Raw genomic sequence first — 23887 nt, 5'->3', positions numbered from 1 at the left:
ATCTGTAATATGGGTGAACTGGATAAAGAGTTACAAGAACTTCTTTAAAAAAATTACAATGCTTCTTTTACAGGTGGAAAAAGTTCTGTATTAACTGCTCTTATTGTTGGACTTGGTGGAAAAGCCACCGCAACTAATAGAGGTTCCTCATTAAAAATGTTTGTACGAGATGGGGAGACGTAAGTAAAACTGTTCTATTTTTAAGGTTGAACATGTTTAGTGATTGTGATTCAAGTTAGCTGATCAGTTTTCTGTTTTCTTTCGTTTTCTCTGTTGTCCTGCTGGATCTACAAGATTTGAGTGAAAAGCATAGCACTGAGGAGATCATATATAAATAAAAAAAAGTAAATCCCCAAACACACAAAAACAGATCAGAAATTTTACCAGTAATTTACCAGTAGTACACCATTGTCTCTGAACTAGCTAACAGTGATATGTCCTGCGTGTTACCTAGTCCTTGTGTATTAGTTCCGCTAGGCACTTGAGTATCCTACAGGACAATTGAGTTAATTGGAAAAAAAATATTTGGAAACTAGTTATCATTGTTGTGCAAAGAGTGAAGATAATACTTTTTCTTTCTTTCTCTTGATACGACTGAATATACAATATAAAGACCTTGACGTACAGGTGGATTATTAAACGTTCGTAAAGTGGATTCATGTTTGCTGCAAAAGTGGGGATAACAAGTTTAGGGGAATCACTAAAAAGATAGGAGAGGAGGTTTAAAAGTTTACATTTACATGAAGCTGTAACTAAAAGCTCCAAGCTTTTCCTTTCAGAGGTGCTTGGAGTAAAATTGTTGGCAGTACCTGCCTTATGTGTAATAACTTAATGCTTCAGCATTCACTTGAGAAACAAAATATTAATTTAGAACTGAAACAGCATCTCATCTTCGTAAAAGTATGCCTTAAGCATTCATCTATAGATTACTTTGGTTAGAGATGGCTGTAGAAGCGAAGCAACTGTTTCTACTGGAAGCCAGCTTGGGGACAAGAGACCTATGAAAACACAACTTGATTCTGCAGCCTAAAGATAGGGGCACTTGGGTGAGAAGGGAAGGCAGGAGAAATCTCCTCCTGCAACTGTTTGCTTTGTGTCATGATGTATCTGAAGCATAGAAGGTGCAAACAGGTAAGTTTGAGGCAGGCTTTCTGGCAGTGTGTATTCTATGCTGATTTGGCTCAAAAACCCACAAATATGTCTTGTTCTCATTGGTCCTGTGGCTGACTTCTTGCTGTGACCTGTATAAGATATGGCAATTTTTGTGGAAAATTAGAATGTTCTGAAGTTACTTTTTTTTTTTTTAGGCTTGGGACCAATTTCAGTTGTCACTTTTCTAACTTTTATATTTTTTTATTTTAGTTCTGCAGATATTTCTATAACCTTGCGAAACCAAGGTAGAGATGCGTTTAAGCCAGAAGTGTATGGTAGCTCTATTATTGTGAATCAGCACATTAATCTGGATGGAAGCAGAAGTTACAGACTGAAGAGCAAATCTGGTTAGTGGTAGTTTGTTTTGTTCTCAGTCTTGGAAGGTCTTTTAAAATTTTCATTGCTTTGAATCTGTTGATGTTAGTAAATCACAGAAGCACAGAATGGTTTGGGCTGGAAGAGACCTTAAAGATCATCTAGTTCCAATACCCCTGCCATAGGCAGGGACACCTTTCACTAGACCAGGTTGCTCAAAGGTCCGTGCAACCTTGCCTCAAACACTGCCAGGGATGAGGCAGCCACAACTTCTCTGGGCTGCCTGTGCCAGTGTCTCACCGGTAAAAAAACTTCTTCCTGATGTCTAATGTGAATCCCTCTTCTAAAGGATGATGTTTGTCATTTCATTCATTATTGAAGGATGATGATGAAGTTGTTTTTTCTGGTGGGTTTTTTTTTTTTTGGTTTTTTTTTTTTTTTTTTTGTGTATGTTTACTGTAGACTAAGAATATTTATATTTTAGCATGTCAAAAGCAGTTGTGTCAGGTTTTGCATGATTTGAGGTCATACACTATTTGTCTTTATGAAAATGCTTGTCATTTTACTAAGAACCCCCAGTTTGAACAAAAGGCTAGGGAATTGCATGTCTCTCTACTTTGGACATATTAATATTTTTCTTTTTTTTTTTTTACCACTAGGGACCTTAGTTTCATCAAAGAAAGAGGAACTCGTAGGAATACTGGATCACTTTAATATACAGGTAATTGTTACAGTGTTTAAATTCTGTGCAGTTTGACATCAGCATGTGAGAAAAGGAACATGAGCCGGCAGTGTGCGCCGCAGCCCAGAACACCAGCCGTATCCTGGGCTGCATCAAGAGCAGCATGACCAGCAGGTGAAAGGGGGTGATCCTGCCCCTCTACTCTGCCCTCGTGAGACCTCACTTGGAGTATTGTGTGCAGTTCGGGTGTCCTCAACATAAAAAGGACATGGAACTGTTGGAACAAGTCCAGAGGAGGGCCACGAGGATGATCAGGGGACTGGAGCACCTGCCGTATGAAGACAGGCTGAGCACGTTGGGGCTGTTCAGCCTGGAGAAGAGAAGGCTGTGTGGAGATCTCATAGCAGCCTTCCAGTATCTGAAGGGGGCCTACAAGGATGCTGGGGAGGGACTCTTCATCAGGGACTATAGTGACAGGACAAGGGGTAACAGGTTCTGACTTGAACAGGGGAAGTTTAGATTGGATATAAGGAAGAAATTCTTTACTGAGAGGGTGGTGAGGCACTGGAATGGGTTGCCCAGGGAGGCTGTGAATGCTCCATCCTTAGCAGTGTTCAAGGCCAGGTTGGATGAGGCCTTGGGTGGCATGGTTTAGTGTGAGGTGTCCCTACCCATGGCAGGGGGGTTGGAACTAGATGATCTTAAGGTCCTTTCCAACCCTAACTATTCTATGATTCTATGATTCTATGTTATAATTTAATTAAAAAACAATGTTCAATTTTGTTAAATGGAAATTCATCTCTTCCATGTTCCTTCATCAAATGCAATGGCAAAAGAAAACTGAAATTTCAACCTCATGCAATGCAGAATAATGTTCTGTCTGAGACAGATAAATATTTTCTGTCATCTGTGAATTGTGAGTCATGTATCCAGTTAATGAAAGTTTTATCATATTTAGGTTTCTTTCGTACCTGGAGCTTTGTTTTGGTTTTGTTTTTCTCTTCTTGTTACTTCAGGTTTTGCTGTTGCAGGAATTTGAGTGTGGTTTTGCTGTTTAAGTAATAAAGGAAAGATCAGATAGTCCACAGGAAGTTCAAAATATTCAACATATTCAGCCTTCCAAATAATACAGAGTTCTGTTAGCATGTATTGATTTTTATGTTGTGGCAACTTTTGTAAGAGTATATAGGGCGATTCATTGCCTGTAATGCGATACTTTGATCAGTTAAATAATCAGAAACTAAAGGATATTGGACAAAATTTCTAGTGCTGGTCTTGTTAAATGAAAAAGGAGACACTGTCATTCTAGAAATCAGTTATCCTCCTGGAAACAGTTCCTTAGTTGTCCTTGTTGTGGTTCTAATTTATGGAAACTAACTTGTGGTTCCAACTTGATGGAAACTTTTTTACTTAAAATAAAAGTAATTTATTTTTACAGGTAGATAATCCTGTGTCTGTTTTAACCCAAGAGATGAGTAAGCACTTTTTACAGTCTAAAAATGAAGGTGATAAATACAAGGTAAGAAAAATAACCATTTTGATTAAACATTAAAATAGTTCAAATTTTTAGAGGTGGCATTTGGAGGAAAAAAAAAATAAAATCGGAGTTCGTAATTTTAATGACCTGTTGTGAGTTAACTCAGGTAAGCAGGTAAGCACCACACAGCTACTCAGTCACCTTCCTTTCCTGCTACCTGCTGCTTGGGATGGTGAAAAAGGAAAGGAAGAGTGAAAGCAGAAGATTTGTGGGTTGAGATAAAAATTGTCTAAAAAATGAAGGAAAAGCTGGAAGAGGAGAGAAAAAGGCAGAACAAAACAAGAGCTCCAAAGGCAATCACTTACCACCTCCCATAGGTAAACTGATGGCCAGCCAGTTCTGGAGTGAAAGATGTCTTCCCCCTAAATCCTCTTGCCTCCCTTTCTGTTAATAAGCTTGACTGTGCTGATTTTGGCTGGGATAGAGTTAACTTTTCTTCACATAGCTGGTAAGGGGCTATGTTTCGTATTTGTGTTGAAAACATCAAAAGATGGGGGAAGAAAGAAGAGGGAAATGTTCAGAGTGATGGTGTTTGTCTTCCCAAGTCACCGTTACGCATGATGGAGCCCTGCTGTCCTGGAGATGGCTGGAGACCTGCCTGCTGATGGGGAGAGGTGAATGAATTCCTTGCTTGTGTTTTGAATGAATTTGCTTGTGTGCACAACTTTTGCTTTATTAAACTGTTTTTTATCTCAACCCATGAATTTTCTCACTTTTACCCTTCAGGTTCTCTTCCCATTCCACTTGGAGGGATTGAGCGAGTGGCTGGGTGGTGTTTAGCTGCTGGTTGGGGTTAAGCCATGACAGTAACATTTTATGGGATTGAATATCTCTTTGCTTAGTTGGAGGTCATCTGCCTGGTTGTATCTCCCCTGCAGCCTCTTTCACAGCCTGCCAGTCTCTTCACTAGAAGGGCAGAGTGTTGTCGGCTTTGTTTTGGTCACACATCTAAAACACAGCAATGTAACAGCTGCTGTGAAGAAACTCATATCCATCCCAGCAAGACCCAGTACACTATCTGATTGCAGCAGTCATCCACTTGCAAAACCAATTTTTTAAGTTTCTTTTCTCTAAAGACATCAATAACTTTAAAAAAATCTTAGGACACTGCTGAGTTAGTCATTATTCAGAAATACCTTACCAGATATTTTACTTTGGGTTTCATTCAGCATATGTAAGAGTTTGGAATGAGTGGTCTTTCTATGGTAGTTATTCAGAGTTCACTTAGATAAGCTGCTGTATCTGACATCTGCATCTTTTTATTTCTTTTTAGTTTTTTATGAAAGCAACTCAGTTGGAACAAATGAAAGAAGATTATTCATCTATTATGAAAACTAAAGAAAATACATGTATTCAGATAGAACAAGGTGTAGAGGTATGTAAAAGTTATTTATTAGTACAGATCTGAGCATGGACATAACTATATGAGTTAAACTACATAGCTTTGATTTGGTTAGGTCTCAGTGACATGGACTTAAAAAAATATAAAGTCTTTGCCATGTTTCATATTGAACCTCTCTTTATTTTTTTAAGCGTCTTCAAGAACTTAAGGAGCTTTATTGTAAAAAAAAGGAACATTACAAGAGTATTGGGTTTGTGAATGATATGCGAAATCATCTTGAAGATTTGAAACATAAAATGGCATGGGCAGTGGTAAATATCTTGTTCATATATGTTTCCTCATATGAAACATAGTTTCAATTATTTCTACTCTGCTGTGGATATTCTGATATATCCTAATATATGCTTCCATTTAGGTGGGTGAGATGGAAAAAGAAATTCAGCCAGTCAAAGAATTCATCATTGCTGAAGAAGGAAATACGAAGAAATTTGTTCAGAAGCTGGAAGAATGCCAGGTACATATATGGTTTAAACCATATGTCAGTCTAGTTTTGGCTCCTTGACTCAAGAATAAAAATAATTAGACTATAATTGTCCTTTAGCTTGTAAGCTATTGAAACTGGCCGTCTTAGCTTTCCACAAGCAGCTAAGAGCATTCCCATTTATACGTGTTTTAACAGTAATATTCACGTTCCACATATCATTTGATAATAAAATTAGGACATTTTGTTTTCTGTTGTCTAGTGGGGGGTGTGTGTGTGGTTTTCATGCTGATGCTTTTGCTTCAGGTAAGGGTTATATTATTTTGACTGGGGATTTGGGATGACTAGCATTGCATATACAAGTGAAATTAATCTAGTAGTTCTGCTTCTGCTGTTGAGTGTACTTACGTGATACCTATTTCTGTAGTGTAGGAGCGTCTTTCAGAGATCTCTCATGTAGGTTTTCTAGGGTATCACTGCCTGTAGAAAAGATCAGTGTCTGATTTCAGGAGACAATTGGAAATTTAATATACTCTTTGGACGGTACTTAAGACTTCTGTAGGTAGCAAGAAAGAATAGTTTTGCCAAGCATTCAGATTCACATTTGATTTATGTTTTTGCAGAGAAACACTAGGCATAATTATTTTGAACTTTTCAGTCTACCAAAACTCTTTCTGCAAACTTTCTGAGTTGGTACTTTTTTTTTTTTTTTTAATGTTCAATAAAAGAAATATCTATATCTATATATATAATTTTTTTTTTTTTTTTAAGTTGAGGTATTTTTACTTTATGGCCAAACATGTCTATGGAGTCTTGAAGGAACATTGTCCAGATACTGGTTTCACTTCTTTCCGTTTCGTGGTCTTACTGTCTTGTGTTTGACTCATGACCATGAATTGGAAAAGAAGGTTGCTCTTTTCTTTACAGATTTGGTACCCTGTTGGTTTCCTGAGAATGTTCCTTTGTGAGTTTTCATTTTAGCATACTCACAGTGGCAATGACTTTAGTATATTTTAGCAAAAAAAGAAAAAGGAAAGAGCAAATGAGGCATGTCAGATGGATCCTTTTGAGAGATATTTCTTCTGTAGCATTAAAAAGTTTTGAAGAAAATTGTGCCTCATTACTACTTTTCTGTCATTCTTTTTATGCACCAAAGGTGAAAGTCAGTGAAGCAGAAGAAAAGTACAAAGCAATACAAGACAAGTTAATAAGGATAAATGAAGAAGCACAAGCCCTGCATCCTCAGTCTACTTCTTTGAAGGCTGATGTGCAGGCAAGAAGAAAAGCAGTCAATGAAACTGAGGTAGGCAAAAAGAACTTTCAAAGTTCATGCCACTTAAAGGTTTTAATCTTGTCCATGCTCTATTCATATGTGCTTCTCCATCTGTGTTTAGGCTTCCTAAATCCATACTGCAGTTCAAAATAGGTGTGGTATCCTGCCTCCTTTGCAACTAGCTAGAGCCCATGGGATTTATATCTTTACACAGATGTTAAGCAGTGTTAGGCTTAGGTCAGAGTAAGTATGATGCAAGTTAACTGTGTTATTCCTTTTTCACATTCCTGAAATTCAAGTTCTGGTTGTCTGTTCTGATGCAGTTCAGTGTTTATTTACTGAAAACCATAGTTACTTTTGAAGTTATTTCTTACTTCTATTCATTAAACTATTGTATCCTTCATAGGTAGTTTATAATCGTTTCAAAACAGAGTTGAAACGTCTGGAAAAAGATGATGAACAGTTACATAAACGAATTGAAGAACTGAAAAGCAGGTAAATACAGATACGGTGATCACAGTGTATGTTAATTAAGGAATAGGGATGCAGGGAGCGAGCTCTTCTGATTAATGAGAAAATCTGCAGTCACAGAAAATATTTATTTAAACTTAAGGTGGGTCCAGTTAAACATTTAAATGTTTCTGATCCTGCTTCTTTGCATACCAGCATTTTGACTAGAAGGTGATGAAGTAATTGGGTGGGGAAAAAAATTTTTTATTGGTGAGAATATACATTTTCTAGTTTTCGTGTTGTTGCAAACCAAATCTATCTTAAATTAAATGTAAAAGGAATGTAGCTAGGGGGAGTTGTTTCCTCACAAATTTGAAAAAAAATCGTGTATTTGTAAATCATCAGTGTGGTTTTAAAATACTGTCATGTGATCTTTCGTAGTGCTAACCACCTTTCAGAGCCTGAAAAATTGGAAAGACAAAGGAAAATCACACGCTTAAGGGAACAGTTAAAGGCGTTCCATGATGAAGAAATAATGATTGGTCAACAGATGGATCAGTTTCAGCAGGCTATATATAAGTGTAAGGAAGAACAGGCTAGACTTACGTAAGTAATGCTTTTTGAATATAACTTTTCCTTTGTTTCAAGTTATAAGAGGTTCCTTCTTATGTACCTGCATTCCCTCATTCCCTGAGGTATTAGACTTCAGTTCCTCCCCAGTTTATCTTAGGAGTTGCTAAACTTTTGTCTTTGGCACACAATGACTTAATTTAGAAACTTTTGGAAAATTGATAAAGCTGTTTTGACATTAAAAGTAAAAACTATTGCTAATTTAAAACCTGATAAAAATTCATGATGTCAGTTTAATGCCCTTCTTTCTTTCTCCTGCCATCTGTCCCTTATTCTCTTATCGTCCTATAGGTATACTAGGATTTAATAATTTTCATGTTGTTTATTACACTAATACATCCTGATATGATGTCACAAGATCTAGAACACAATAAAAGGAAATAGATATACTACGGGGTCTATAGTTCAGGTAAATCTATGGAGACTTTGAAGCAAGTGGTTCAAATTCCAATTTAGCCCATACCTGAGGGAGGAAAACAAAGCACTTGCTGGCTTTGGTTTGGAAACCTGAATTTGAACAGTGGTTACTGGAGGAATTGTGCAGATGTGTGTAATCAGTTTCAGTATTTAAAGGGTGGCTGCAAAAAAGAGAGAGAGGGAGACTCCCTTTTTAAAGAGTCAAATGGAAAAGGAGAGGGGTAGTGGACACGACTTACTTCTTGGGAGATTCCAACTGGACACAAGAGGAAACTTCTTCACAATTAGAACAATCGGCCATTGCAGTAATCTCCACAGGGAAGTGGTGGTCTCCCAGCATTGAATACTTTTAAGATTAGTCTGAACAGGGTGCTGGGACAACTAGTCGAAGTCATGCTTTGTCTAAAAAGATTGGACCAGATGATCCTTGAGGTACCTTCCAACATGGTATTCTATGATTATTCTATGTTTTATTGTATTAAGAGATTTGAGAATTGTTTCTTATTGCACTTGATGGATTAGATTAAATGTCCTTTATGGATTATTGTAACCAACAGTTACTTCGTGTTCTCTTAAAGACCTTTTGTAGAAGACAGTGAAATTGAAGCATATAAATAGAAATAAAATAAATTTATTACAAGTTGTTAGAAATAGTCATGTAAAACTAGTTGCAAAGTAGTAATTTGCTTGCTTTTTTTTGTCTCACATTCTTTAAGTTATAAAAATATCATTTTATGTGTGTAGTTAGCTGTATGTTGAAATATTGAGGCCTTGATACACTGTCCTTCTATTAGTACTTCAAAAATAAGCCTTTTTTTTTTTTTTTTTTTTCCATAAGCTGTTGCTACTGAGAAAAATTCTGTTCTCTTAGGAAAGAAAGCTGTGATGTGAGACAAGCACTTGATGCCAAGCAGAAACAGCTGAGAGAGCTGAAAGATAGTAAAACAAATACCTTTAGAAGATTTGGACCACAAATTCCAGCATTTCTTGAAGAAGTTGAAAGAGCCTATAGGCAAGGGCGCTTTAAACAAAAACCTATTGGACCTTTAGGTAAGAATGACTGCTGAAAAAGACATTACCTTATGGGATTTATTGCATGGCTACTAAGTAAACAGTGATCTAGAAAAACTATTTGTTCTTTAAGGAGCTTCAGACCCATCTTTCTTCTGTACTTCCTGGACTAAAGGTTGTATCTGGGTACGTTATCTTTCTATCCTTTTTCCTCATTTTCCAACTGTTTTTGTTAAGGTATTTTATGTAGTTACAATGTTTAAACTTTCAGTGCACCTCTCTGACTCCCCCACACTCTCTAAGCATCAGACCTCTGTGCTTTGACAGCTTGTTCCTTGATGGATAGCACTATCCAGTTTTTTGACAAGTTCTGTTCAAAATGTTCAGTGGCTGACTTGTGGGCTTGTCAAACTTGAGATATTTGGCATGGAGCAAGTCAGGCAGAACCAACTAAGATTTTCTTGGGAAGTTTGGTTTAATTAATCTTTTGACCAGCTCTTACAGTGACTGCTAGTTTCAGTTTGTGAATGGGAGTAATGGTTTCAGCATATTCTGGATGTAAGTGTAAAGGTCAAGTACTGAATTACTTCAGGGTGAGAATGTGCAAACACGCATACTGCTGAAGACAGGCGATATAATGGTAATCTTCATGTTTGTTTAACTTGCAGCTTAGGCATTCCTCTGCTTTCACTTGTAAAGCATTAAATTGTTGATAAGCAATCTTTACCTTGATTGATATACTTCTGCTGACCTGCCATAGACTTGGTACCTTAATAGAAGTTGTTAGTGACCTGTCAAAGAAGAAAATGTGTGCCTCCAAATATATACAAGTGTCTCTATAGAAAGAGAAATAATGTGTCTGTTTTCAGGGTAGCTTTTTGTGGAGTTTTTTAGTTAACTGTTTAATTTATTTTTTTTTTCTTCTTGTAAGAAAGGTTTATTTTAGATTCCTAAAAAACCCCATAATGCAACAAAATAAAAACCTAGAGTTGTGTAAAAGTGCAGTACTGGATGATTTGTTATGGAACACAATCCCTAAAGCCTTGTTTTTTATGTTTATTTAGGTGCTTTCATTCATCCAAAAGATACTGAGCTGACCTTGGCTGTTGAATCTTGTTTAAAGAGCCTAGTTCAGGCATTTTGCTGTGACAATCACAGTGATGAAAAAACTCTTCAGCAACTGATGTCAAAATATTATCCACGTGATTTTAGACCTCAAATAATTGTGAATAAATTTCAGAATACAGTTTATGATGTTAGGCACAGGTAAGTTTGTTGTTTTGAATTTTACTGCTTCGCCTTTATGGTTCACATTATTGTTAATTGAGAAGAACCATTATTTTGCTTTATTTATTGTTAAGAATCTCATGTGAGCTTTATGAATGGGTTTTTCTCCTTCTTTTCTTCAGAGGGGTCCATCATCCAGAATTCCCATCAGTTCTCACAGCACTGGATATAGATCATGCTGTGGTTGCCAATTGTTTGATCGATGTGAGGGGTATCGAAACAATCCTGCTGATTAAAGTAAGGCTCTCCACTACCTATTAGTCTTTAAAGAAAAGTGTTTTCTCTTTGTACAGAGCAAATACAGTACTTGTAGTAGTGTCTGTAATGGACAAGAGAGGTAGAGAAAGGTTGTTGGTTTTGGTTTTTTTTTACTATTTCCTGCCCCCGAGGAGAGGTAAGGACCCTGATGGCTCAGTAGACCCCAACTGTAGCAGTTATGAGTGTTACAGTGCAGTGCACAAACACGTATGTGACCACTATAGGGCTCCAAGTAAGGCCCTCTTGGCATTAAGCAAACTCTCAGTATCCCAATTCAAGCATTATTTTCGTCATGGGTGGGACAGAGTAAAGTGGCATTGCATAGTGGATTTAGATAGTGGGATTTACTTAAGAATCAGTAAGGTTAGAGCTTTTGCTCTTTATTTCCACACTTACTTCCCTGCCCTCCGCAACTGCTGTCCGCAGTAGGTGGATCACTGCTGGTCATGAGACAGCTGCTCACAGATACCTGTTTGGGCTGTTACTGGCCAAGGTCCCAGGGCATTCTGTGGGATTTGTTTCCACATAGCTCTCCCCATGTGTTTCCAGGATCATCTTTCTTTGTTCCTGAGGTGTTCACCACCACCTTTCTGGGCCCCTAAGTGGTGTAGTTTCCCATCTAGTCCATGTGTGTGTAATCAGCCTCCTAACTGCCATTTCTATCTCATGTCTATTATTTGGTGGGTTCAGGATGTGTCATTTCGTGTAGTGTCAGCCAGCCCCTACCAGTTGTACCTAGCAACTCGTAGTTAGGTACCAATTTTAACTGTAGCAGGCTTATGCTTGAGAGTTCAAAAATTCGCTTTCCACAGCTACCTCCTCATGTGAAATTATCAGCCACCTGTGAGCATTTACATTTATTTTTGATCTACACAACAACCAGAGGCCCTTTAGACTCTGCAGCGTTAAAGCATTTAAGAATAAAGAGTGCAAAGAAACATGGTTATGGATAGAGTCTGGTAAAAATAAAAGAATAGCAATTATCGGTTATTAAGTATGATTTGAATGAGGTGACTATCAATTGATGTTGAATTAAATTGACATTATTTTGATAACAATCTATTGTTTGATCACTGTAAAAACATGTTAATGAGCTGTTTCCTGCCACTTAATTGATTTTTTTATTTTCTGTTACGACTGAAGATACCAACTCCTGCAAGTAAGATTACAGGTAAAATGTTCAAAGATAAAAATGTGTGTGTTTTTATTTAAAGAAAGCAGGGTGTTCTATAAACAGCAGAACTGATAATGCTTACTTTTGTGAATTTTATTTTTCTCCAAAGCCACTTGTCCCAGTTTTTCCTCTGACATTCCTACTGAAAAAGAGGCAGTTTATGCTATGTCTAGTGCAGAGCTGACTGTTTACTAAGCATGGCTGTTACTGAATGGGATACATAACAGCTGAACTTCTTAGGCTTTTCTCATGGCAGGAATGCTAGTTTTGTTCTTCTCTCTCTGCTTTACCTAACCACTGGTTTTCATAATGTTATTATCTTTGAGCCCTACCTGAATGATTTCAACTGAATCTGAAAGAAGTTGAATAGGTATTGTGTGGAAGTAATAATACTTCTGAATGGATAACATGATTGCCTTGGACAAAGGCACTTGTGACTACTTAGTCTGGCACTGGCAATATCTTTTATACCAGCATGTTTCCCCAAACTTTAATTGAATATTGTTTGTACTTCACAGCTTGCCTTGGAAAATTGTTTCCTGTATGTGTATTTCACTTTCCATAAATACACCTGCGTGTAGCGACCTTTCAGTTAGTGAGTTTGGCTTTTTACCCATGGCAAATTATAAGGAGCTAGACTGCAGAACTTACAACGTAGATAAATTTCTAATAGACTAAAAGAAATGGACAGCTAAACTGAGTGGGTTTTGAGAACATGAACGTCTCAGTCAACTAAAAAAAGCAGGTTCTTGACATTACAGATTTTTTTACATGCTTTGATCACTGTATTTCTTATCTTTCATTCGGATTTGAAATTATTTCCAGGTGAGAACTTCTAGACAAGTTTTAAATTTATATCTTTAATTATGGTTGCTTTTCCATTGGTATGATAAGGCCCTTGTCTCTTTCAGAGTAGCCGTAAAGCTCGTGAAGTAATGCAGTTTAATCGGCCTCCAAAAAACTGTAGAGAAGCTTTCACTGCTGAAGGTGATCAAGTGTTTGAAAGACGGTATTACTCTTCTGCTTACGTCAGACCTAAGTTCTTAAGCAAAGATGTTGAAGCAGAAATAAGGTTAGCATCTTGTAATGTTGTGTTTGTGAAAAGTGCACTTGTTGACATAAATAGTGTAATTGCATACTTGTCTATTTGCATGTACACTACTCTCTAGTCTACAATTTCTTTCTGAGATTCTTTGCTGCTTCTCTGAGAATTCTGGAAAACGTTTTGATTTCAATGCTTTTTTGTGATAGGTACAAACTTGACTTACACCTAGATGCTTCTCAATTTGTGGCATGTAAATTTTGCCCAGCAAGTAGGGATTTGCTGGACTGAATACTCCAGGATACCTAGCTACCTTCCTTTTTATTTTATTTTTGCTGAAAAAGAGTATGGAATCAAAGATGGTTGTTTGCTTTTTTTTAAATCTAATACCTGAATGATGGTATTGAAGTTTACTGCAAAGGAGGCCTGATTTTTTTCAAACCAAAAATGTGTTAGTACACATCATCCTACTGGTTTCAAACTTTTCATCTGTATTTTCTAAAGCATTTGATTTCACTCATGGTAGGTATCTCTGACAAAACTTCACTCCTCTGCCATTTTTTTTCTCTCATTACTTTCAAAATGGTAGTTTAAAAAGCCAAATACATTTCAGGGTTTGCAAATTTGAACTGTCACTAAGCAAACTGTTGACAATAAGATACTTTTATTTTGATGCTTAGATTATATTACAGATGTAATAAGTAAGTGTTTCAATTTTAGTATTAATAGCTGATAATGTAGACTGAATTGAATGTTAAAAATTTATGTAGACTCCCAAAGTTTTAAATATGTCAGTTAACTATACTTTGTTAGTGTGAGTTTATAATGAGCTTCGAGATTATCTTAAATGTTATAGGTCTTTCATTGCCAGTGTTGCTTTGGGGAATGGTGTAGGCCAGTTAAAAAGGGAAAATGTCTTCCTGTTCCCCTATCCCCCTTCAGAATTTACCCTAAAGCAATGACACCTTTACCTGGATTAGTATTATAAACACCAATTCTGGGATCAGACTTAATTAGTCCTTTTAATGCAGCTATAACAAAAGTTGTATTAAACGCTTGTATTAAGATTTTTATTTTTTTCCCTGTAATATTAGTAAAGCTTCCCCTTTCTTTTGCAGGGGTGAAAGACACTATACAAGTTTTGTCATCTATAAATAGTAATCAAAAATAGCTTTGCTTTGCATTTCAAATATTTTGACTGGAAGTGAAAAGTACAAAGCATTTGTTTTCTCTGAAGATGCAGAAGTACTTTTAGAAGTAACCACTGCTCAGTTCAGACATACGGCCTGTTTGTGAAAACTGCTGACAGAGGTTACAGATGGTTTAAATAACATGAATGATTTATCCACCAGGCATTGAAGTAGGACCATCAAGCAGAAATCTGCTTTGGTGTTTCTTTACTGATCATTAAAACCATCCAGTGCATAACAAACTTGACATTTTTATATATTTTTACCCTTTGTCATGGATTTAATTTTTATTTGTATATTTCTTTTTATTACATACACATGTAATGATATATGTATGTATGTAATAATATCTAATATATATATAATAACTCAATATTACTTTTTAATAAAGTCACTTGGAGAAGGAGATTGAAAGCAAAAAGGCGCATTTGACTGCATCTCAGCAGCATTTATATTCCGTTCAAAATGAGATCAGGCAGAATGAAGATCATCTTCAAGGTCATCGACAGCACCAAAAAAAACTACAGGTAAAAATAAGTACAGTGTCAGCTTTTAGAAGTTCTTTAGTCTTTCTCTAATTTTGACTTCTGCAGTATCTTTTGAGTGGATGAAAGTTTTTAATGTTTATCCTTCCTTTTGTTTGCTTTCATGCGGTTTGCCTTTGTAGTATGCTTTCATCATTTAGGACAGAATGATAGAGGCTACATCAGTCCTAGTGTATGCTGTTTCTGTACAGTATCCTTTTTGTTTCTGCATCTTCCCCACCCCTTGTACTAAATCTCACAAATTTCAACTGCTTTCTTTTGACACAGGTAAGAAATTGTGGCAATACTTAATGCAAGTTTCTTCTGCCTCCTTTATTTCTGTTGAACCTTGGCTCTTCATTCCCAGACTATTGTTTCTTTTCATGGTCTTTGTTTATATTCTTAACCCATTTTAATATGCTTAATATTTCACTTTAATGTTTTCTTAATTTTAATTTCTTTATAAACCATTTTAACACCTATTAGTCTTCCTTCTTTGCTTTCCAGTACTTCAAGGTAGGATATATATTTGTGGTGGCAGTTAGGCAGTGTAAGCTAATACATAAGTTTATGTTCACTGAATTACAAATAAGAAACAGCAAAAAACCTGTCATGTGGACTCAACTTGCTGAAGATAAATATTTGAAGGAAACAATAAATGTATTCAATTGTCATGTTGAATGCAAATACAGAAATAAGTTAATAATTTAAAATGCATGTGACTTTGAGAACAAGTTTTATCTTATAAAAATGGATTCCATAGGTAGTTGGGAAGAGTCTTTGTGAGCATTAATGAAACTAAAGGGCCAAATATCTTGCTTTCTATGTTGACTTAAATGAACAAATGTGAACTTCTCTCTTTAGATAAGCCTAAAAATATTTAGTTTCTTTTTCTTTTCAGATAAAAGTAAGAACAACAAATGCAGAAATAGCAGATCTTGAAAATATGGAAGAACACCAGGCAGTGGACATTCGTACATTAGTAAGAAGAGATTATCATATTATGTCCAATAAGGATATGAAACAATGTCTTTTAATTTTGGTGGGGTTTCAAAATAAGCAAATAATGTAGATTTTTCACTAGTGTAGTTATTTGGATACATAGTGAAGAATGTAACACTTTGCCATAAATGTAAACATTCTGTAATGGCGTGAATTTATTTTTGGTGAGTTTTTTTCTGTGCTTCCCTTGCCTTTTTTTTTTTTTTTTGTTGTTGTTGTTGTGGTTGTTGGGTGTTTTCTTTTATTTTCATTTTTTCAGGGTGTTTTTGTTTATTTGTTTGTTTCTTTTATTTTGGTGGTTATTTCCCTCCTTCCCTTCTTTTTTGTCATTTAGTGGTCTCCTACAAGATCTGTCAGTATGTTCTTTTGGGTTTTAGTGACAACTACATTGAACTGCTTGTTTTCTGATTAGAGAGTACTGCATGTAATCTTTTACGCTGATAGAGATAATAAAAACTGTGTACAATAATTTGCAAATATGTCATCAACAGGAAGATGAAGCTAAAGAAAATAAGTGTAAGATGGAATCTGTAAAAACAGACATGCAGCAACTCAGCAGAAAAATGGAAGAACTGAAAAATATTCTCCAGGTAGCTGAAAAAAACTTTGAAGAAATGAAAGAAAAAATTCATCAAGTAGAAGAAATTGCAGGTCCAATTAAGGTAGCAATAATTTCATGTTGTATTTTTAATTCATTTCCTGTTGTATGGTAAGGGGAATTAGGTTAAAATGAGGGAGGAGAAAAGAGTATGCAACTTCCTGATACATTTAAGGTCTACCTGTGAAATGGAAACAGAGTATTCCATCTAAACCATGTGAAAAAATAAGATTGGCATTGTTTTGAAGTTGGTTGTTAACTGTAGTCGCTATAGTGTTTCATGTTTAAAAAGAGCTTGTTTCCAGGTATTTATTGCTCGTAACTAAAAGTGCTAAACAAAATAGAAGGTAACTTTTATATTCCTGAAAGAATATTAGATTAGATGTACTGCTGCGTGTTCTACAACTGTTTAATTAACTGTTGACATATAGCAAGTTATGACTTTAAGCCAGGATTAGAGAATGGTAAGAGCATCCATTACTGTTGGTGATTGTTGTTTTTCTTGTTTGTTGTTTTGCGGGGTTTTGAGAAGAAGTGTGGTTTTGGTATGGGATTGGGTTTTTTGGCTTTTTTTTTTTTTTTTAATAAGCCTGTCTAGTTAACAAGAATGAGGAAGAAAATTGTCTTCTGATTTGTTATTCTTTATACCTCTTTGTTTCTCTGAAAAGATATGGTATCACTTCAGCTGTATCTAGAATTATGTAGTATAGAAGTTGCTAGAGTCTACATCATATTATAGGTATAGCAGGGCAGTGAATTGTCGCACAGAAATTCAGTTCCAGCTGATGTGACACAAGCATCAGAAGCTGTGGCTAGAATATAGTGTAAAAAGTAAATGTAGCTTTTTAAGTTTTAAAATCCCCAAAGATTAAAACATCCTCTCAAGATTTGATTCCTAAAAGCAATTTCAAGCATTTATTTATGTCCTGATCAGAATGGAGTGTAGACTTTCTGATAAGTTGCTGTTAAAGCTCCTGGGCTTTAGGAGTTGTCTTACTGAAAATAAAAATAAAATAAAGCAGTGTTAAAACCAACGTAATTACCAGTAAATGTCAGAGAGATGCTTAGGAATCTATCCACACCAGCTCCCTTCTTGACTTACTCCAAACAGGAGGAATTAAACCAAGCTGACACTGAACTGGAGACTAGTAAACGCCGTTTGCAGCACTATGAAGAAAAACAGAAGGAACACTTGGCTTGCGTAAAAAGACATAAAGAATTACTAGCTGTCAAAGAAAAACAATTAGAGGTAGGTGTGGGTTTTTTCTTTATTGAACTTGGATGGTCATGATTCTTCTAATATTTAATAATACATAATTCCACTTGTACATCCTACAGACCATATAACACTGAGTATTCTCATCTCATTCTCATTACATCTGAAGCTGACTGTCTAAATCAAGTCAAAGGCCTCTTCCTTGTCTGGCAGAGCACCGTTTCCTGTTTTGATAGATAAGGGTTATCCATCAAAAGTATTTCTTCTGTATTTTTCAAGGGAAAGATTAAAATGACTTAAAAAAAAAAGATTTTAAATTGAGAATTACTGTTTTTCTGGATGCTAGGTTTTTCCTTGTACAAACCAGATCTTTTGAAGACTTTTAACTATTTAACGATTAATTGAGTTTCAAATGTACTTTAGGAAAAAATGGCACAAGCTAGGCAAATCTATTCAGAGCGCCTAGAAGTCAGCAGAACTGTTAAGAGTCTTGATGCAGAAATGAATCGCTTGAGAGAGAAGATAAATACAGAAAATAATCGCCATGGGAACAGAGAAGAAATAATACAGTAAGTCATCTTTGCTTTCTGAAGTAATTCAGGTAAGATGGAAAAGATAGGGGGGAAAAAAGAGGATTTTTTACTGAGTCACACTGCATTTATATGTGTTCTTAGGATTTAATCCGTGTCTGAATATGTGGAAACCTGCAGTACTGATTGTGCGGTCAGCCACTGAACTGAACACATTTAGGCATGAGTTTAGGCAGTGTCTGTACTATATATATGAAATTACCAACAGTCAGATACCCTTTTAGGGTTTAGAAGTATCCCAATTATGACTGTGGTGTAAACGTAGCTTGCTGTTGTTCTGTGGTGCAACGAGCATTAAACGCACTTCCAGTTTGAATAACTAATGCAGTAGTTAGGCAAATATTTGAGGCTTTGACCTCAAGTATATTTCAAGAAATCGTTCACCTCAGGTATTCTTGAGCATGGGGAGCCCAGTCATTCATTCTTCTTGATGTAAGAGTTTTCTTTCAAAAGAATTAAAATAGAAGTAATATTTTTTCCAACTTCATTTGTGAACAGTGTCTTACTTGACTCATCAAATACTTCTAGCTTTAACATAGATCCTCACGAGAAAGTTTTTATTTGAATGTTTTGATTATCAAGTTGATATTCAGGATTTACAACAATAGCTCAGTTTTAATGCAATACATGTTGAGTCCAGACTTTCTGTTAATTAAAACAGGCAATTTCATGATGCAAAGGAAAGATACAAGGATGCAAACAGTAAAGTAAAGAATTTAAAGAAATTTATTAGGCTGCTGGAAGAAATAATGACACAGAGATTCAAAATATATCGGCAATTCTTACGGTGAGTTAATTTTGCTCTAATTTCTGGTTTTAGATAAAGATGTAGATCTAAGCATGCACCCATACTCCAGGGTGAAAATTATAAAGCAGACCTGTGAGAATGACATATCTTTAAGGTAGTATTCACAGCAATCTTTCTAACCTCATCATGCTCCTAGATCCAATACTATTGCGCCCTCAGTTTAGAGGCAGCCTGGACTGACAGCTGAAAAAACAACATGATCTCTAGAGGCTGTATGTTGCTTCACACCAAAGGCCTCTACTCTGCTGACTTAATCCAAGGCAGTTCAGTTTGTGTTTCAGTGCTGGTTTTAGTCATTAAAATATCAGCAACATAGTAGTATTGAAATCATCTGGACCATTGCTTATTTTCATCAAGTCTAATTAGTGGTGCTGTGCTTGTGTAATTTTGTTGTGGGCCAAATGTGTTTTCTCTGCCCTGTGTTGAAAAAATTTTGAGATCTTTATTCAGATTCTGCAGTTTGACAGCTGCTTCTCTCATGGAGTTTCCATCAGTGGGATTGCATCCCTTTTTTCTTGCTTCAGCCCCTCACTATCCCATTGCTATCAAAGAAGATTTTGTGGTGGGCACCTTTGAAAAGGACTGATGGTCTATTTCCTGGAGCAGTCCCTCATAGTTTATCATTCCCTTCAGCAGAAATTGAGGAATTTGTATTGATTCTGCTTGTGATTTTTGATCTGGGATCTGAAGGGGGTGCCAGTATGACCATGGCAAATAACAGTGCTTAGGAGAATCCCAGCCTTTGCAGATGGCAGTATAGAAATAGTAGTAGCAAAGATTTACATGCAGAATCTGATACTTGCCTTATGGTGCCCATGTATGTCAAACTGAATCTTGTTCCTAGTGCCCAAATTTGAGTATCAGTCCCACTTTAAGGTGTGTTAAAGCACAACAGTTCTTTCTTGAAATAACTGTGATGTGTTGTCTGTTGGGGAAATTATATGCTAGAACTGGAGAGGATTGAGAAAACTGGTAGGGAAATTAATGTTTAATTTCCAGAGTCTAGAATAGTCCATTTAAATTCTTTACTGTCCTTACTGTGCAGTTCTTTCCTGTCCACTATTGGAAGTGGCATGTGGTCCTTCTCTGTTGAAGTTGTGGAAGAATGGTGTAAAAAGCTTCCAGTCTGATGAAGCAGGCTTCTAGAAAATACAAAGCCTTGGATGTCTTGATTTCTTACTTAGTTACTTTGTGTTGGTGATTCTCTCTAGTATGTCCAGTATAGAATGTCACCCACTCCAGAGCTTAATTGATTTGGGGAAATAATACTATTAAAGTGAGTTTATTATTTAAGATTATGATGCGGAACTTGATAAAAATATGTTGTCACTTTATCATGTATTTTAAAACTTACAGACCTAATGTTTGTTTTCTTGATTTAACTGATTTAAGGCTCCTTTCTTTACGATGCAAACTCTACTTTGACCATTTATTACGTATTCGAGCTTGCTCTGGAAAAATACTTTTTGATCACAAGAATGAGACACTTTCAATAACAGTAAGTTATTTTATATTACTGAAATTATCACATTATGCAATTATTATTGCAGTTATTATTACTAGTATATCAGGTGCTAGAACATGCATTGCAAAGATAGAAGAAATTGTTTTTCCCTCTCCAAAATGTGTTATGCTAAATTGTAGGATGTTGTTGAAAACAAGCCAGAACAAAAACTTCACTGCTATCTTATATGGCCAGGTTGCAAGATTATATGGAATAAATTTGGAGTCTTGTCTTTTGCTGAGGATAAAAATTCACTAGCAAGTCAGTCTTTCAAAATTATTCATTCCTATTCTATTGATAGGAGGTTTACCTTAATTTGTGTGATTGTATAATGGCTCTAGTTGTTATTTAAACAACCTTTAATGGCTGAGAGCTTCAATGTTATGTTTTGTTTTTTTTTCTTTTGTGTATCTTTTATCATACCTCCCAGAAAGTTTTTGTTATGTTTTTTACTTTTTTTTAAGTTTTTGTTTCTGTGGGAGACTTCACTTTTAGGAATTGAAGGGAAAAGTGTGTATTGACAACATAAATATGTGTTGACAGAATCCTAATTAAACATGTGAAGGATTTGTATCTGAAAAACTCAAACTCAGTCTGTAAAATGTCATTACGTGGCTTTGTCAAAATACATTTTATTTTTATAGCTGATGTTTCATGTTTCTCGTGCAAGAGATACATGTTTACTCAAGGAAGGTAAATTGAAATACAGCTCCTACAAAAAAACACCAAAGACTCCACTCTAAAATAATTCTTATTTTCCTGCTTAGCTTGTTAAAGATAGTGTAAATAACAAGACAGAAGATGCTTAAGTTTAATCTTAGAGAGGGAATGCTACAAGCTGTCATCATAATCAATGGCAGCGAAGGATTGTTCACAATGATTCATGTATTTTAGTAAAGAAACTGTTTCTCCTTTAAACCCTTGTTTCTTCAGTAGAAAACACTGGCAGTCATTCAGTCTTTCAAGTGTATTTTACTGTGATTGAGAAAGATGCAGTGGTCCTAGAAATGCGTTACTAAATGATTAGGAGCCATCCCATTCCAGAATGGCAATGATAGCTAAGTGCATGAAATTGTTCTTGGGTGATCTCTTATCTGCTCACGCATAATGTGTTTACCATTAAAATTATGATTCTGTTAGTAAGTCTCCATCTCAGGTTTAAAAATGGCTCTAATGTTTTTATTTCAAGGTTCAACCTCGAGAGAAAGACAAAGGTACCCTTAATGACGTGCGATCCTTATCAGGAGGTGAACGTTCCTTCTCAACAGTTTGTTTCATTCTTTCTCTGTGGTCCATTACCGAATCTCCTTTCAGATGCTTGGATGAATTTGATGTCTACATGGTATAGTTTAAACTACATTTGCTATTCTGATTTGTATAAATTAGTGAAATAGTTGGGTTATTATTTGGTCAGATTTTAAAACACTGTAATTTAACTGTAAATAATAAATAAAAAAATCCCCAAATCAAAAAACAAATCCCCAAGGCAAAGCTCTTTCACTTTGCTTAGTGACTTTTGAAGCTTATTCTCTTTCTGAAGTTGGTACCCTGAGCTATGAGCATCTCTGTTACTTCACTTGCTTAACTTAGTCCAGCATGAAAATCATAGAATAGTTCCCCAAGCAGTTGTTACTGTGTTTGTCAAGGTTGCCTCTGCATATTGCTATGACAGTAGCATCTTTCCAAGAGGCTGAAATGCAGAATAATGAATAGTAAATACTAATGTCAGGTAAAACTTAAACCTCATATCTGTGTATAGCTTTCCTGGATACGTGATTAATCAAATTTTTTTATTGCAAGTTATCTGTGCAGAAGTTTAGCCAGCTGTCCAGGAAAGGGTGGACACTCAGAACCATAGGCCCTGCAGAGAACTTCCATACCATATCATCTATTCCGTAAATAATTACACATAATTTGTCTTTCAACTGCTGTGCCAGTAAGTGCAATATGACTGTCTCCACGTTCTGTAGTTACTTTTGGTGTAATCCTGGAGACCCACCACAAGAGGACTCTTTCAGCATATTTGCCAGGGAGGTACCTAGTTTCGTGTATAACAATGCATAGAAGCAGAGCTTTGTTTAACCCCTACTAGTAATAGCTTCCCGTTGCACATCTTTTTTCACTCAGCCTAATGTATAAGGTTGTTTCAAAATAATAATAGCAACAATAATAATGACAATAAAACAAGCTACAAAATAGCTTGGGTTTCATGCAGCCCTTAAATCCTTTCAGGTGATTTTGAGGCAGGATTTTATGGGAAACATTATTCTACTTAAATACAGTTCATCTCAGCATACTGATAAAGTAGGAAGTCCATATCAAAGGGGATAGTAAAATGCTGTGAGTAGGAGTATGTGATTGTTCCAATAGCAGCTTTCTATCGTCTACATGTACCAAAATGTAGAGTTTAAGAATTTCTCAGACTATAATTTTTAGAATTTTAACCACAATGTTTCTCCAGCTTGGTTTTTATTAGACATTTCTTTAGCTAAGCTTTACTGTGTATGAATTGATTCCAGTAGGTTTTTCAATTAAGATATTTTCTAATTATTTTATTCTTAAGCATTTGTCCTAATTTGTGCAATAGTAGGCCAGTGAAGTGCATAGTCAGTATCTCTGTCTGATAAATCTTTTTCTTTAGGACATGGTTAACAGAAGAATTGCAATGGATATGATTCTTAAGGTGGCTGGCGCACAGCGCCATCGACAGTTTATTTTGCTTACCCCACAAAGCATGAGGTAATACTGTTGTGTTATTTTTGTACCAGGGAATATTGCAAGGAAGTTTTATTGCAAGAAGTATAGCTTGAAAAAAATCAGTACAAGGAAAAAAAAATTTGCTGTTTGTAGCAGTAGAAAATGAACAGTTAAGCAGTTCGTTGCTGATTGTTCTGGGAATTCAATAGGTTTTTCACTCTTCCTTATGTAATGTCTCTAATATGGTCATTCAGTAGGACTGGAATCATTTTATCTTAAGTAGAACAGCTGTTGGAAATGTTTCATTGTGTATAGTAGGCTCATGGTAGCTTTTAGCCCTGTATCTCTCTTTCTTCCCCCAGAATTAACAGAAGACTTTGCATTTTCCCATTTTTTTCCTGTTAATACTGCAGTACTTTCAAGATGTTTATCTTTTGATTTTTTTATTTTTATCTAGACTGATAACAGACTCCTTGGGGGTTTTGTTTGTTCATCCCTGGTAAAGCAATACCCAGCTTAAAGGGACAGTCACTATCCAAGCTTATGCACCCAACTCTCCTCTCTATTAGGCAGATGTAATCTGTGAAGCCTGCGGAGGATAGTTAAGCAGTCTTTACAAAGATACTTGTAAAATATAGTCAATTTACTCTTAATTGTCTTTCTTTATTATAAATCTGTAAGAAGTAGAGTAATAGTATTCTGTTGGA

General features: G+C 35.8%; 1 protein-coding gene across 4 annotated transcripts in view; it reads left to right on the top strand.

Annotated features, from left to right (window-relative positions):
- Positions 1 to 23887, top strand: part of SMC6 (structural maintenance of chromosomes 6) — a 33187-nt gene that overhangs the window by 6265 nt on the left and 3035 nt on the right. For all 4 annotated transcript variants that reach the window (XM_080614945.1, XM_080614944.1, XM_080614943.1 and 1 more), the window contains 23 exons: positions 74 to 179; positions 1363 to 1499; positions 2127 to 2188; positions 3588 to 3668; positions 4960 to 5061; positions 5220 to 5339; positions 5444 to 5542; positions 6666 to 6812; positions 7189 to 7277; positions 7674 to 7838; positions 9151 to 9329; positions 10355 to 10556; positions 10700 to 10814; positions 12921 to 13081; positions 14633 to 14768; positions 15667 to 15747; positions 16259 to 16429; positions 17477 to 17614; positions 18005 to 18150; positions 18833 to 18958; positions 20372 to 20477; positions 21673 to 21825; positions 23125 to 23222. In XM_080614945.1, coding sequence (XP_080471071.1) covers positions 74 to 179; positions 1363 to 1499; positions 2127 to 2188; positions 3588 to 3668; positions 4960 to 5061; positions 5220 to 5339; positions 5444 to 5542; positions 6666 to 6812; positions 7189 to 7277; positions 7674 to 7838; positions 9151 to 9329; positions 10355 to 10556; positions 10700 to 10814; positions 12921 to 13081; positions 14633 to 14768; positions 15667 to 15747; positions 16259 to 16429; positions 17477 to 17614; positions 18005 to 18150; positions 18833 to 18958; positions 20372 to 20477; positions 21673 to 21825; positions 23125 to 23222 — 2920 coding nt within the window. The remainder of the gene's footprint in view (positions 1 to 73; positions 180 to 1362; positions 1500 to 2126; positions 2189 to 3587; positions 3669 to 4959; positions 5062 to 5219; positions 5340 to 5443; positions 5543 to 6665; positions 6813 to 7188; positions 7278 to 7673; positions 7839 to 9150; positions 9330 to 10354; positions 10557 to 10699; positions 10815 to 12920; positions 13082 to 14632; positions 14769 to 15666; positions 15748 to 16258; positions 16430 to 17476; positions 17615 to 18004; positions 18151 to 18832; positions 18959 to 20371; positions 20478 to 21672; positions 21826 to 23124; positions 23223 to 23887) is intronic.

This window comes from Psittacula echo (assembly GCF_963264785.1).
Source record: "Psittacula echo genome assembly, chromosome: 4".
Lineage (NCBI taxonomy): Eukaryota > Metazoa > Chordata > Aves > Psittaciformes > Psittacidae > Psittacula > Psittacula echo.
The sequence above is the reverse complement of the archived record's forward strand: the minus strand, read 5'-3'. Positions and strand labels throughout refer to the sequence as shown.